Source organism: Monopterus albus, unplaced genomic scaffold (assembly GCF_001952655.1).
Source record: "Monopterus albus unplaced genomic scaffold, M_albus_1.0 scaffold125.1, whole genome shotgun sequence".
NCBI lineage: Eukaryota > Metazoa > Chordata > Actinopteri > Synbranchiformes > Synbranchidae > Monopterus > Monopterus albus.
This window is the reverse complement of record NW_018128005.1, coordinates 617847-633347: the sequence shown is the minus strand read 5'-3', so window position 1 is coordinate 633347 and position 15501 is coordinate 617847. Positions and strand designations below refer to the sequence as shown.

Sequence of the window (15501 nt, the reverse complement as noted above, 5' to 3'; positions counted from 1 at the left end):
TGCATGTGCACACAAATATACACAGAGTGCGAGGGAGGTTACTTCAGTACTAATTGGATTTCTGGATGAGATACAGAATAGAAATTTGCAGTTAAAAATGGAAATCTCGTGCATAATCACACCTGCCGGTTACGTCCTGTTTAACCATCTCAATGATAAATTCTGACCCTGATTAATTGACGTCACTGAACCTCATCGGCTGAATTTTAATGGGGTTTAAGAGAAATGTCTGCCATGGAAGAGAAGGATTGTTTTTTCATGAACTCCTAATTAGGATAGCTTTCAATCACTGATTTATGTCAGGCAAGATTAGAGGCGCCAGACTGTGTTGCCAGTTTTCTTGTTCGTCCAACAAACTAAAAAGAAAAGCGATTAAGCTGATTAGACTGAGTGCTGTATTGAAACTCTCAAAGGCTTGATGCTGGTTTCTTGTCTCTGTTTAACTTAAAACCTGTGCTGATGTAAAAATGCAGATTAAAGGACGATGCCACAGTTTTTGGGTCAGTTTGAAAAGTTAATTTTAATTATAATGGAAGAAAAAATATCTTACAAATATAGTAAAAGTGATTTGTAACACTCAAATAGTACAGAAATAGATTGCATGGAGGTAAAACTTTAAAGGTGCATTAACAAATTTTTTGCAGCTGCTATAGGATCTAGTGAGAGTATATTATCATGCCTTACACCGTGGCCACTGAAGTTCTAGATTCTGATTGACTGGAAGGTGTGGATTAACATTTAATAACCTGGTGGTTTAATTGGACAACTATGACAAACTCACACTGATTTAGAATGGCAAACAGGTAGTCATTATGAAGCTATGGATAAAGCCAGCAACACCAGAGCCTTAGCCAAAGAGAGTGGAGCTGACGAGCTCGGGAAAACAAAAAACAAACAATTGAAATGACTTCTCACTGAGGACCACACAAGTTTAATTCTAAATGCGAACCATCTTTGCGTGAATCTGGCAGTTCAAGTCAACTAACCTTAGGAATAGCAGCTAAATAACATGTGTAAGGGACAGCTGCAGGGCCAGGGGGAGAAGACTGGAGAGGAAGTGCGACCAGAATCCCAGAGGAAAGAACGAGGTGTGGAGAAATCACAGGTGTCCCTTACATAGCTACTTACAGTATCCGCAGAAACAAAGGAAAACAATGTAGGCTGTGTGCAAATCGTTAACCTTTTGTTTCCAAATTTAGCATTTAAAGTTCTCAGAGTCAGCTTCAGGGGCACTCCAGTGATATCTGCATTGCTCTTTCACAAAGGTTGGAGATGCACAAGTGTTTGCCATTAGCACAGTACTAGCACATGGTGTGGAGCTGGGACCCAGCCCTTGTCACTGTTTAACTGTGGTCCTGTGCCCTGTTGCCTCCTGCACTCTGTCCCGCTTGAACTCAATCTCCCAGAGTGCCGCTGTCTCCCACAGCACAAGGCGATTTAGGTCCCATGCTCTGAGTGACCCAACAACATCAGTCAGCCAAGTTCATGAGTGTACACAGACACACACACTTCCAGATTCTAAGCAAATACTGTAGCTCTTGGCTCAGATATCTCCAGACAAAAATGTGTACAAACAAAATCCAGACTCATGACAAACGCACCGTCTTTACACACACACAGCCGGGTAATGGTTCACAAACCCACGCACAGAGCCACTTCAGTTTGCGTGCACACACTAAACAGATGTATTAAATTTTCAAAGATACACACCAACTCAACAGTTTATCAGAGTAGACACATAAACAGGAACACGCACGCACAGATGGACTCAGTTAATCTTGCCTTTCACTTACTCTCACAGTACACATACAGGCAGAACAGTTGACCGCTCACACACTGCTCTCTTTGGACAGTTCAGAGTATTTATTGTAAGAGCACATGCCACATCCAGACAGGAACATGACACTTGACATTGTCATCTGGAGAAGATGCTCCAAATTTTTAAACCACTTTTGTGTTTCATGTACACACCATCCCTCTTGTTTGTCTGCTGGATGCCTTTTCAGCCAGTCGAAAATGTCACAACACTGTCTTGTGTGCAGGCTGTGGTGTTGTGTGCACGCTGACCTTGTGGAGTTGTTACTCAGACCTTTCCTACTTCCCACACACCACAACTTTTAAACAGAGTGAAGACTTTTAATGGAAAGCATCCGCTTGCACTGGTGTTTGTCAGTTGACTCTTCCTTATATTGTTGTTCCCACACAGCCTGCTGCTCCGTGCAACGAGGGGATTCACTGTCAGTAAAGCAGAAACTAGAAGTACCTGATGAGACTTTGAGTGGTTTAGATCTGATTAATTCACAATGGTATGATAATGGAATCTCAATGCTTAGTTGCCTTTATCTTACGTTGGTTGAGGAACAACATTTGTTCCAGCATGTTCACATCAATCATCCTTAAACACAATATTAAATATTTGTTTTGATTCTTATCAGTTACAACAATGGGTGCAGTTTTAATTATATAGATCACAAAAATCATTTCCTCCAGCCCAGAGTAAGGGAAAGCACATTATCCAAAAAAGTTGAAAATCAGCTTTAACACCCCTGATGTTTTCCCTTTCTTTCAGATATGCCCCTCCACGTCCGGCGCAGCAGTGACCCTGCCCTGCTGACCATTAATGGCCCATTTGGTGGCGCCGAGTCACGGGTCCAAACAGAAGAGCCGCCATCGAGGAAGAACCCAACCCGCTGGTCCACCACTGCAGGCTTCCTGAAAGCTCGCCACTCCACCGGCACCAACAGCCTGGAGAGGAAGGTCGGCAGCCGGGAGATAGAGCCAACAACACACTCATATAAAAACTTCTAGACTTTGATGGCCATTTTTATACAGATGTGCTAAAGGCTTCTACGTAAACATCATGGGGAAAAAAAAGCTTCCCCTGAAAGTTGTCAGTAAATATTTATTTATTTTATTCTTTCTTTTTTTCAAGCATGTAAAAACAGTTGATATGTCAACACACATAATTTTACACATATCCAACAAATGCTAATCCAATATCATGTAAAATATTTCAAATCTGCAAAAAACATCTCCAGTCCAACTTTCCTGTCACTAAGAAAATCAACATGTTAAAAAAGAACTAGCCATATTCTCAATTCAAAATAGCATAGTTGTTTCCGTCGACTGTTAAAAAACAAACAAAAAAAACTATCAACAGACATCTTTAAAGCCGTCTGATGTGGCCAGTTGCAGTATAGGTCAGAAATCCTGCCACCTCTGTGTTAGTGGATAGGACAGGAGCCAAACTAAAACCTCAAAAGTACAAATCAAATACATTTTCCCCAAAGGTCCCTTTTGTGTTTTTTGGTAGATATTAAAACACTGATGTTTGTACAAGCGGTCACCTTTCTGGTAAGGTTGTTTCTAATGTTGCATGATGATACAAAAAGAGGTATTTCAGCTGATTTGACAGCTTTGATTGGTGGTCCGATGCTGTCGCTCCACTTCTGGTCGCTACTGCACAGAATATGGTTGCAAAAAAGCAAGATGGCAGGCGCTGTACTCACAATAGTTTGTCTTCATTTTTGCATAGTGGAAGGACGTGGAGACACCATGTCCTTCATATACTGTATATGTCAGTGTTCGTTTCACATTACAGAACCGGAATCGACTGAACACTTTGCTCGTATGTGTGTGCAGGGTAAAGGTATGGACACATACCGCAGCCTGCCGCGGGACGCAGGGACCTGGGCCAATCAGAGAGAGTTTCAGAGAGAAGCAGCCCGGTCATCACTCAGTGCCAATCACCCAATAGTGGACCACTGGCTGCAGAGACAAGAACAGGTAAGGCCGTGAACTTGTATTTGACATAACATGACATAGCTGTTTTGTGTGGTGGATGCTTAAACTAGTAGAAGACCACCGTTTTTCACCACGGACGACCACAGTAGAAAACGCCTAACCATGACAATACACTTGTCTACTTGATAAATGTTGGTCGATGAATATACACACAGTGAACTTTGCACTCACACTACATTACACGAGAATCTGTCCCATAAAATACCTTGGAAACAGTTTTTGGTTTTGCTCTTTGGCAGTGCTTCTGTGTTTATCCTGCTGGTTGACATCACATATTTTCAGCTACGGTATCGTGAAAACAGGCTTCTGTCTAGACTTGGTGTGCTGTAGCCTCAGTGGAGAAGTGTTCAGTGTTTCCTCTAGACATTTAATGTTTGGAATATGGGTCATGAATATTATGTCAACTTTTGATCTAAAGCAATGTAATTATCTGAGGATTGTCAGTGAAGTAAAGGTTGATCCACGGAGATGAACACAACAAAAAAGTTACATTACAAATTCCTGGAACTTGGTAAACCCCCCATTAAAGGTACAACAGACAGCACTTTTATAAAACCGCACTCGTCTTTTATCATCTGTTTTGCTTTTTGTCCTTACAAAACATGTTCAGCTATTGAGCCTGCAGAGAGCTACAGCCAGTCTCACCCCAACACTAGCAATCAGCCACAAGCTCAGTTGAAAGCCTGTCTGACTGGACTAGATCCAGTCCAGAGCCCAACCCAATTCTGTCACTCCCCTGACCCTCAGCAAAGAGGTGAAAAGTGAGGAATTTACACCATAAATCCACAATGACACATTTTTCATGGAAAGAAAAATAACACAGTGTTGATATAGTAAATAATGTCCAGTACATATGGTCCTGTTTAAGTGGACAAAGTCAGAGGCTCCTTTCCCACTGGGGTCTCGCATATCAACATTTTGTTTGAATATGATCATATCATGACCTTCATGAATCATTCAGAACATATTTGGTCTTTGCGTAGGTTGCTTTATTAAAACTGGGGTAAAGTTAGAAATTTAGGTTGTAAAAACACAGGATCAGCAAAGTGACCAAGGTAAATAAAGGTGTGTCCACATACCAGTCAGCAGTTGGGTGCTGTCAGACTCCATGTGGTCGACCAGCATCTGCAGTTTTTTGGCTTACTGAGAACAGCTGACACTGATCTGCCCCTGTCAGTAACCGTTTGGTCAGTTCAGAACATTGCAGTCAATAAGGGAGTTGTCTGACTTGCCTGTACATGTGTGCAAAGCAGACATTCTTCATCTGTGTCCCAAATATATGATAAGACTGTCATGGAAAACTACTTACTAGTTATTTTGCTCTCATGCAGTGACAATGTGCTGTTCATACCATGTATACTGGGAACAAGCTGACCTTTAGCTGCAGGCTGTCGTGTGTTCTGGGACAACAATATGAGTGACGTACTGTAGCGGTCCATCTTTGTTGGTGCTAGTTCTTTAAAGTCGTCTTTGATTCAGAACTTTTCCAACAGTTTTAAACATGGTAGTTGATTTATCTCTAGCTCTGATAAGTGCCACCTAACTCAGACTTGTTACTGTTTTTGTTGTTATACAAGTTCTTTTGCTAACAGGATCTTCCACAGAAGGGTTCAACGAGTTCCCATCATCTATCAGTGTAGACCTGTGCCTGGCTTATAACATGTTTCAGTATGGGGGGGGTTAAGTGGTGGAGGTCATTGCAGGGTGCTGGAGTCAGTATTCATGACCATCTGCTGCAACCCGCAGACATACACACGCATACAGACTGAAACCCACAGGTCCCACACCATCTACTGAGTCTGCTGACAGGCCTCACGGTGACGTGAACAGCTGCATCAGTCTGTGTGGCCCTGTGATGTGTGCGTTTGTCTCAGTTAATGCTGTTTCTTGGTGTGATGGTGAGAGGTGGCGTGTGCTTGTGGCAGCACAGAAAATGACCTAGTTGACGAGTCTGAATCAAAGTTACAGGACCAAATGTACAGTAATCAGATTTCGTCTTATCTATCGTGCACACTCTCCAGGCTGCACTGCTGTTGCTGGCCAAGCTTGGCCAGTGTAGAGAATATTTCTGCTTGCTGCCACTGTTTTATGTCACATTGATTTAAGCTCCACTTAATTTAGCTTACTTTGTTCCAGGAAGGCTGCCTGATGAGAAAAGGCAGCAGTTGTTTTGTTCCAGACTTGATAATCAAATGAAAAAGTAGACATGGAACACCAAGCTAAAGAAACATCACTTTTATTAAAAGCCAAAATCCATTACTTCACTATAGATTGTAGACTGATGTTGTTTTACGATGTCTTGAATGTGTGCGTGATTACTCTCCTGTATCTTCTTCCAAATAACCCTTCTTGTCACTGTATTTCATTTTATTAGAATGGAGTTGAATAGAGAAGCAGCCACACTCTGACCACATAAAACTTCTTAAAACCTCAAGTGATTCTCTAACCTTGACAGTACATCATTGAGAAAATCTGATGCCTCATCTCCCAGCTTTCATACTAATGCTGTTGCACGGTCTGGTCTGATTCACTGCGAGCAAGCAGAATCTTATTTATAAGCACATTTCACAAGGAAAATCCAATGTGACTCTCAGAAAAGCAAACAACATTACAACTGTACGAGTGGAGTTATTTCCAACAATAACAGAGCTCTTGGCTCCAGCTTTTGGTTACACCTAAAAGCTATCATCAGTCACCAGCGCTGCTTTTATAAGACATTTGATAGATAAAGAAAGGCTTGGTTTAAAGGGCCTGCACACTCACAAGGATGTTCAGTTATTCTAATTAAACCTCTGCTCAGGTTGGAGACGGGTGAAGTCGTGGTGAATTACGTGAGGTCATTACACTCCACGCACTAATGAGAATGATGAAAGTTTTCTCACCCTGAAGGCTGCATCAGAATTAGTTTGTGAGTGAGGAAGATGTCAGTCACGTACAGTCTGTACACACAAGGCTAACCCAGCAAAATAAGGGGAATCACCTAGTGCAGCAGGGCTGTGCGGGGCCTTTAAGGTCTAATTGTTGCATCCATCAGTTAAGCACAAACTTTCCGTAGTCGTTCCCAATGTCTATACCTCTATCAGTATGTAACTTATTATATTATTAGCATATTTGGCTTACCCAGCAAAACTGAAATGAATGTTTAGTTTTAATCTTTTTTATTTTTATTATCAGGAGAGTCACCTGCTGTTGTCAAACGGTTTGCCAGAGTGCTTATTTGCTGCAGTAATTCAGAAGCCTAGAGAAAAATCTCATATTCGGCTTTTTGTCGAATATAGAACATAATAGAAAATATAATGTAGAACAGCAAAGACAACAACATAGAACTGGAGAATCCAGGCAGGTCCATTTATGGCACTTCACTGATCAGTGAATAGGAGCAGCAGCACTTTTTTCCTCATTGATTAATCTGCTGATTGTTTTTCAGTTGATAATTTTGTTTTTTTGAGTGGGGTTGAAAAATGGAGTTTCCCAGAATGTGTTGTTTTGTTCAATCAACAGTCCTAAACCTAAAGATATTCAATGTATTATTATAAAAGACCAGGAAAACCAGTTTACTTTGTCTTTTCTCATCCACCTTCATCTAAGATGATAGCTTCCAGCTTCTGGTTCTGATTCTCTCAAGCTGACACTGGGAGTTGGTTCCATAGGAGAGAAAACCAGAGAATATCACCTGAGCATTCTGTCTCAAAGTGATGCTGAAAAACTGGTCCATGCATTTGTTACTTCCAGGCTGGACTACTGTAACGTTTTACTATCAGGATGTCCCAATAATTCCCTAAAAAGCCTCCAGTTAATCCAAAATGCTGCAGCCAGAGTACTGACAGGAACTAGCAAGAGAGATCATATCTCTCCCATATTAGCTTCTCTCCACTGGCTCCCTGTAAAATTCAGAATAGAATTCAAAATCCTTCTCCTAACATACAAAGCCCTTAATGACAAGGCTCCATCGTATCTTAAAGACCTCGTAGAGCCTTATCATCCTAACAGAGCACTTCGCTCTTAGAGTGCAGGTTTACTTGTGGTTCCTAGAGTCCACAGAAGTAGAATGGGAGGCAGAGCCTTTAGCTATCAAGCTCCTCTCCTATGGAACCAACTCCCAGTCTCAGCTTGAGAGAATCAGAACCAGAAGCTGGAAGCTATCATCTTAGATGAAGGTGGATGAGAAAAGACAAAGTAAACTGGTGTCTCGCAGCTTCTGACTGACTGAACACATGAGCCAGGTAATCAGCAGCAGGTAGGGCAGAGATAATTAGAAAACAAGTAGGGCAGCGGCACTCGAGGACTGGGATTGGCCTCTCCTGGCCTAGAGAGTCATTTTCCAGTAGCACACAAAATAGCATAGTTTGGGAATGAACAACAGTAAAGCAAGATGAGAATATGCAGTGATTACACTAGATAACAGTAGAGGACCTTGGAGGGGTGAATTAAGCAAAGCAGTTTCATCTTATGTTAGTTTCGTCTTATCTTCCTAGAATGACATGGAACACAGGAGTATGAAATGAGCAGAAGAAGCAGAAGAGAGTGTCACGTAAAGAAGTAGGCCTATTTCACTCGTGGAGAATTCAGCTTCTGCCATAACAAAACGTACAGAACAGGGCATTACGGTTGCACTGAAGTGAGCCGGATTGAATCGCACTGAAATGAACAAAACTGTTCTCCATTCCCGTGTGTGTGATTGTGTGTGCCGGCAGCAGACTCAGCGGCTTCTGACACGCAGCCGAAATTGAACTGTGATAGGTTTGAGTTACATTCATACGCCCCTACACTCCCGGCCCCATTTGGCAACAGGTATGGGGTTGCCATGGCAACAGCGAGCTGTCAGTCAAGTCTGTATTAATGAGATTTGGTTGGGGGTGCTGAAGCTGTGTCGAGAATAAAGGCCTGCACTACTGCCTCTGAGTGTGTGTCCACCCGTCCACGAGGGCATTTATGCATCTGTGTGTATGTGTTTGTGGCACCATGAGTGTGTGTTTTATGTGTCAGCAATAGACTTGGTTGCAAATCAGCCAATTAAGAACAAAAGCTACAAGCCGCTGAACTGCCTTCAGTGTGAGTGTAGGCAGCTGAACCCCTATGCACAGCACACGCACACCCACAGCCCCGTACCCTGTGTGGGTCAGCCATCACCCCTCCAATGGGCTCCAGCAGTCTCTGAGGACTTCCATGTCACATGCCTGTATGTGTTGTATACAGTATGGTTCTTTTGAATACTTCTTTAGTGTTTTGACAGAGATGCTTGTGCAGTTTGTAAGTGAAACTCTCCAGGATGATCTAACCTCTCTCTGGCGGCGTATAACGGTGCGTGTGTGTTTGTCACTGTCGAGTGAAAACCGCCACAGTAGGTAGATGATTTCTGAACACATTCACTTAAACAGTCAGATTAAATTCACCTTTATGGGTGAATAATATTATATTTTCCTGATTCTTAAGATAAAAAAGAAAAGTCCAAAGATCCAAAAATACATATGAACCATGAACATTTCTTATTTTAATTTGATTTGTGGACAATACACCAACAGGACGACGCTGGGTTTGTTTCTGTATGCACAGAAGTCTCCCCTGAGCTCTGACAACACTTGTATTCTTGTTACATGGAGCTGGAGCCAGACACCATGCACACAGAGAACCTAGATTTTTTTTACTGCATCAGGATAACTCGCATATGCTGTCAGACTCGAGCACACAAAATGATCTGCCCCTTGCTTTATTCATCCTTAAAGCATAAATAATGAAGATGTTTGACACATTTTTCTCCGTGCAAAAATAGAAACAGAAACAAACAACTGTAGCCTCATATTGATGTTATAGAGACCTCATTTGTGTTTTAATGGTGTAATCTGCAGCAGTTTCATTTATTCTAATGTCATGTGACTCGAGTCCACACCTCTGTTGTGTACCACAGGTTAGATCCAACCCACAGCTGGCTGAAAACACCAAGCCAATGGAGTGGGGCGTAGGTTTCCAAAACAACATTTGGCTGAAGAAATGTATAATGCAAATACATAATTACATCAGGTATAACAGACAAAACCGAATCGACACTATAGTTCCATTAATAACTAAGGGGTAAATGGAAACGGAAAAAGCCGGTTCTTAAGACAGGATTTAAAAAAGTGTTAGTGGAATATGAAAACCTGATAGCAACAGGTAAATGGTGTCATAAATTTGGAATACCTATCTTTAATGCTCATTAGTGATGCATTTTGGGTTGTAGCAGCAGCAACGATTTGTTTTGAAACTTGGAAAAACTGGCTAATTAGAATGAAAAGCCAGAGCTACCATCACTGAGGGCTACACGGGCCGATGTTTTGTCAACAGAAAATCGGAAGGAAATGAACTGACTGACAAGTGTGAACTTGGAGATTTGGTGCAAATACAACGAGGTCAGCCATAAACAATACCTGCCTCTATGTACCAATGGAAATTAAAGTCATGGCGTTTTGAGGGCATGTCCGCGTCTCAGTAAGGAAACCTTTGAAATGTGGTTGGCTGGAGTGACCCGTAACTAACTGTAGCCACCGTCTCCTCATCACACTGTGTGGTGATAACTCATTGAGTGTCACATCGGACTAACCCTGGTAGCTTTCAGCGTGTAGTGAAGTGTGTGATGCCGTGGACACAGAAGCTTGGTTTTGTAGCGAGTGTGCGGTTGTGATGCTGCTGTGTGTCCTCAGCCATTAGACTGCTGAGGGACGGAGTTATCTTTCATGGTGGGATGGAGGCATCACACAACTCACTGGGGATGTTGTTATACAGCTGTATGAAGGCAAGCCTGCACCAAAACACACACACACACATCTATATACCTGTGCAGCAATGTTAATGCTGCCGTATGCATGTGTGCACTCTGATGGTTACTGTTTGTTACACACGCCTTAACACACTGACACACAGCCTCTAGCAAGCTAGTTTGTTAGATAAATGTACAAATATTTGCACACATAGCACACAGTTACACACACTCAAACACATGGGATTCCATTAATACACACACACACACACACACACACAGAACAACAAATACATTTACATACATTTAAACTAAAGTGAACAAGTGTTTGTGCACACATACACAATAGAAACACAATTGCTCTGGAAGCATATGCACCAAAACAAATCTTTTGTAAGCACACACACTTTTCTCCTGTGCTTCTTAACTAACAAGGCTCCATGCAGCGTGTGGAATGGAGAGTTGAATCCCTCAGGTACACAGTGCAGCTTTAGCAGGATAAATCATGCAGACCTGAGCCACACTCTCATAAATCACTTCAGACCGAGTTTGTGTGCCTGAGTGTGTTTGCATGTCCATGCATAATGTGCACTCAGACCTGCATGTTCAAGTTTTGTTGAGTATCTATATCTGTGGGGCGTTATTTTTGTTATGTATATGCAGATATGTAGCATACATAGCATTTTCTGTGTTAGGCGTCAAGCGATCTGTAGGTGAATCAGCTGTAAGTGTGTGTGTGTGTGTGTGTGTGTGTGTTAATAAGACAGATAAAAGACAGATAAAAGTGACCATCCGCTTTTCAGAGCAACAGGAGCTGCTCAGGAGACTCAGATCAAACGACCAGTAGGTGCTGCTGTGGAGCTTAGATTTAAGAAGCACACGTTTGAGTGTGTGTTTGCATCCACATGTTGTGTCCTTATGTGTCTGCTGTTTGAGTGTAGTATGAATGGGTCAACAGAAATTTTGCCCACATGTTGTGTCCTTATGTGTCTGCTCTTTGAGTGTAGTGTGAATGGGTCAACAGAAATTCTGTAGGTGTGTGTTTCTGTTTGCAGATGTGTGAACAGTTTGGGGGTAATCTGCGGCCACCTTGTTCTTATGAGCCCGTAGTATGACTCCTCACGCCATCTGTATTATTCTTATGTGAGTCTTTGTGTCACTTCGCAACCTGTTCTGTTACTCAGAATTCACTATGAAACTCATACATACAGTAGGTAATCTGTTTTCTGTTTAACCTACTAGTTCTTCTGTTATCCTCTGCCCCCTGTCTTCACCTTTCTGTCCCTGATCTTTGGGATCATTTTATCACCCATTTGAAGGATAATGTGATAAAATAGGCCACTGTTGCTCTGGACAGTCATTTGCAATGGGTTAGAACAACAAGGTAGGTGAGTTTGTTTCAAATGATATATGTTCGCTCTTTCATGTTTGGGTTTTGTTATTTCATCTTGTACCTAGATAGACAGGTCTTTGTTTTGTGCTGTAAGTCTCTTTATCCTGATAAAGGCAGATGATGTTATATTAATATGAAGATTACAGACACTAATATTTCCCCAGTAGCTGAAGGACAAGGGCGTAATGTAAATCTTAAGCCACTTGGAATAATTAAAAGAAACCTCTGGGTGTCAGTGGATTTTGTGCCTCTGTATTTCAGTTACACACAAATCTCACATATTCATCATCATTTATTTGACACACACATCTGTCACTGCTGACTGAATATATTGTTCACTGAAAAACCTTTCTGCCTCAAGCACAAAGACCTTTAGAAATATAGTAAATTTTAGCATTCGTTCTCTTTAGATGCACACATCATCACGCGTATAAAAATCATCCTGCTCTCCTCGCAGCCTTTTTCCTTGATATTGTGCTCCCCATCTCCTTCCCCACTGAGCCTCCATTTTCTCCCTACTGCTCATGTCACCTCCTCACATCTCTTTTATTTCCATTCCTTTCCATCTCTCTACCCTCCTTTTCTCCTCATCTCCTCGTCGCCTTTGATCTTTTGGTTTTAATATGACAGAGAGCTGTGGGAGCCCAGATCCCTTCCAACTGGGAGGGACAGGGCCAGAGAGCAGGAATAGAGAAATGGAGAGAAGATGAAAGACAGTTCTGCCCCTCTGGAGAGTTTGCACTTCCTAAAGGGGGATCTCCACCTTGGGGTGCAGCCTGCCAGCAGGACTTTGCACACACACACACAAAAGCACGTGATTTGCTGTTCATCACCTGCTATCAGGATCTAATTAGACCTCATCACCTCATCTCAGACCTCATGCAGTTGGACAGATGGCAGCTCTTTCTCAAACCCAATCCACCTGTTGAGGTGCAGGAAAAAGGAAGAAAAATGTACACAGTCGAATCAAAGATAAGAATCTCAATTTTGTAAACATGCTGCGCTCCACGGGTTTATCATTAGCACAGAGAAAATGAACAGGAGATAGAGACGTTGGCAGACGAGAGTATTCTGTTTATCAGAGGTCTGTAAAGCGATCAAAGACAGACGAGCTGGACGACAGCAGCAGGTGTCAGCTGTTATCAGAGGAGAATCGCAGGGATCTGACAGAGGAGAGATAGGGCTGATTATTGAGGCCTGGTGAGCTCTGACAATGAAATCCTGCCAACTGAGGACAGCCAGAGAGATTGCCCTGGAAATGGAGGCTCATGGGTTTCATTTCAAAACAGCTGAACCCTCAGCCTTCACCTTGTGCACTGAAAATGATGTTTAGCCAATTGTAAAGCTGTAATTCTGATACAGAAGACATGATGCATTTTGGGTGGCTTTCTGTGTATCCATCACCAAATCTTGCACTTAAAATAAAATGTATTAAATAGCCTCCTGCTGTTTCGGGGGCCTTTTCCCACAACTATCAAATGTATCCTGCAGAAGCACAAAGCTGTTGCATCATATTAAAAGATTATGGCACAAGTACTTTTGAGTTTCAGGATCAAATATTGGTGAGTGGGCATGTTGCACTCTCTGGAAATGTGACAATATTAATTTGCATTTGTTAATTAGTTCCGTTTTGTTTATTGTCCAGAAACGGAGTTTAAAAACACATCAGTACTTGATAGTGAATGCAAATCCTCCTGTAATAGCACTGGTGATAAGACAACAGATGGCCAAACATCAGGTCAGTAAAGAGTTTATTGTAGTAGTTGTATTTTCTTTGGTTTTGAGCCCCCAGGTCTTATTACTGCATTAAATTGACCCAATTACTGCCAAATTCTGATGCTAAAAAATGACAATTTTGTTGATTAGATGCTTAAGATTTTATCATAAATGAGCCGTGGACCTTATAATGGCATATAAATAGGTCACAAATATTGATGGACCACAAGTTAGAAGTATAAACCACTATGAATGAAATGTTTGTCTACTTTAGAAACAGTTTATTCTCGGTTTACCTGTTCAGCTGTAGGTCATCCTGTGTAAAGCTGTTGAGTCTTTGCCTGTGCTGCTGGGTGTACAGCTGTTGAGGTGTTGTGCTGATGGTGCTGCACACACTGCTGCAAAGCACTGCAGCAGGAAGTGGGAAAAAGTCCTAGAGGGAGATGCCACAGAGTGAGTGTGACTTTCTGTGTTTTCTCCCTGACTTGTTTATATAACCACATCCTTCTCAGCAGCAGCAGCCATTACAGTTGGAGTCAGTCAGAATAATGGCCTTCAATCTGACAGCTGTACCTCGGTGTGCATGTGTGTGTGATGCTTGTCACCATCATCCCTGGCTCCCTTCCTCTCAGATGGGTAGTTATTTTGCTCCATCGCGGTGGCTCCATCAGGAGTCTCATCTCATAAGTGGTGCATCGCATAACAAGCTGTGTGACCAGCCACAGTCCGCCCCCGTCACCACGGTTTTTAGGGCATACAGGAAATTCACCATGTGATTTTAGACCCAGTTTCCATACATCTGATGAAACCACTCAGAGAAAAGTTTGCAAACTTGATGGTAGTTCTCATTATCTTTTACTCCCCAATATGTGCAATGTTTAGAAGATGCCCTGTGTCTTTGCCTTAGCCCAGTGGGGGTGTTCAGTGGTGTACCATCTCAATCACATGGCACAGTGAAGTAATTAGATTTATTATGTTCATCTTTTAGTTAAGAAAATCCTGATTTGCACAGGATTTATCAAACCTGTTTTTTCTTTGGTTGGTGGTGCTATAGTCACTGAACTGAACACAGTAAGACATCCTCCACTTCAGCTTTGTCTTCAGGAGGCTGGGGCCAAAGGTTTCTTCTTGACTCTACAGTAATTTTTTATCATAAAAGATTTTCATGATGGCAAAACATAAAACAAATAATCCTCTACACCCCCCTCTGTTCTCTCTGGCTTTTACAGCTTACTTGTCCGGGGACAAACTTAATTGTCGATGTTTGGACACATCTGGTTTGCTCAGGGTGATTCAGTGTATCCATTTTGCTTATAGGTTTTAAAATGGACTTTGTGCTGTATAAACACACACATTCATGGTAGGTTACAGGGTGAAAGCGTATTCTTGACTTAAAAAAAAAATCATGTTTATGTTTATGCATATTTACACTCTTATATGACATGTTTGTCATTTAAATTGGTGCCATATTCCAAATGGCTAATGAATGAAAAGAAGTATCTGACTAAATGAGCAGAAACAGACACAGATGCTTTAATACAGCATATGAAGCTTAATTGAATATAATGAGAATAAAGTGAATCGTATGCCGAGGCCTTCAGAGTCGACACCTGCAGATAACAGTTATTTTCATTTTTAATTAAGCTGCGGATTCTTTCCTCAATTAATTGAGTCAGTTTGTCCATCACAGTTTCACACAACACCATTTGACATATTCAGATGTTTATTCAGCTTTTACTCCCCAAAGAAAAAAGAACAGCAAATATGTGTATTTTAAAAACCGACACCAATTAGTTTGTCGAAAATGAAGTAAAAATGCTCGAGTGATTATCAGAATGTTTCAGCCAATGATATC

The 15501-nt window shown here is 41.8% G+C and overlaps 1 protein-coding gene across 1 annotated transcript in view; it reads left to right on the top strand.

Annotated features, from left to right (window-relative positions):
* The window catches only part of LOC109967086 (partitioning defective 3 homolog), a 207316-nt gene that overhangs the window by 69922 nt on the left and 121893 nt on the right, over positions 1 to 15501 (top strand). Inside the window, 2 exon segments of the mRNA XM_020612437.1 lie at positions 2570 to 2757; positions 3643 to 3786. Coding sequence (XP_020468093.1) covers positions 2570 to 2757; positions 3643 to 3786 — 332 coding nt within the window.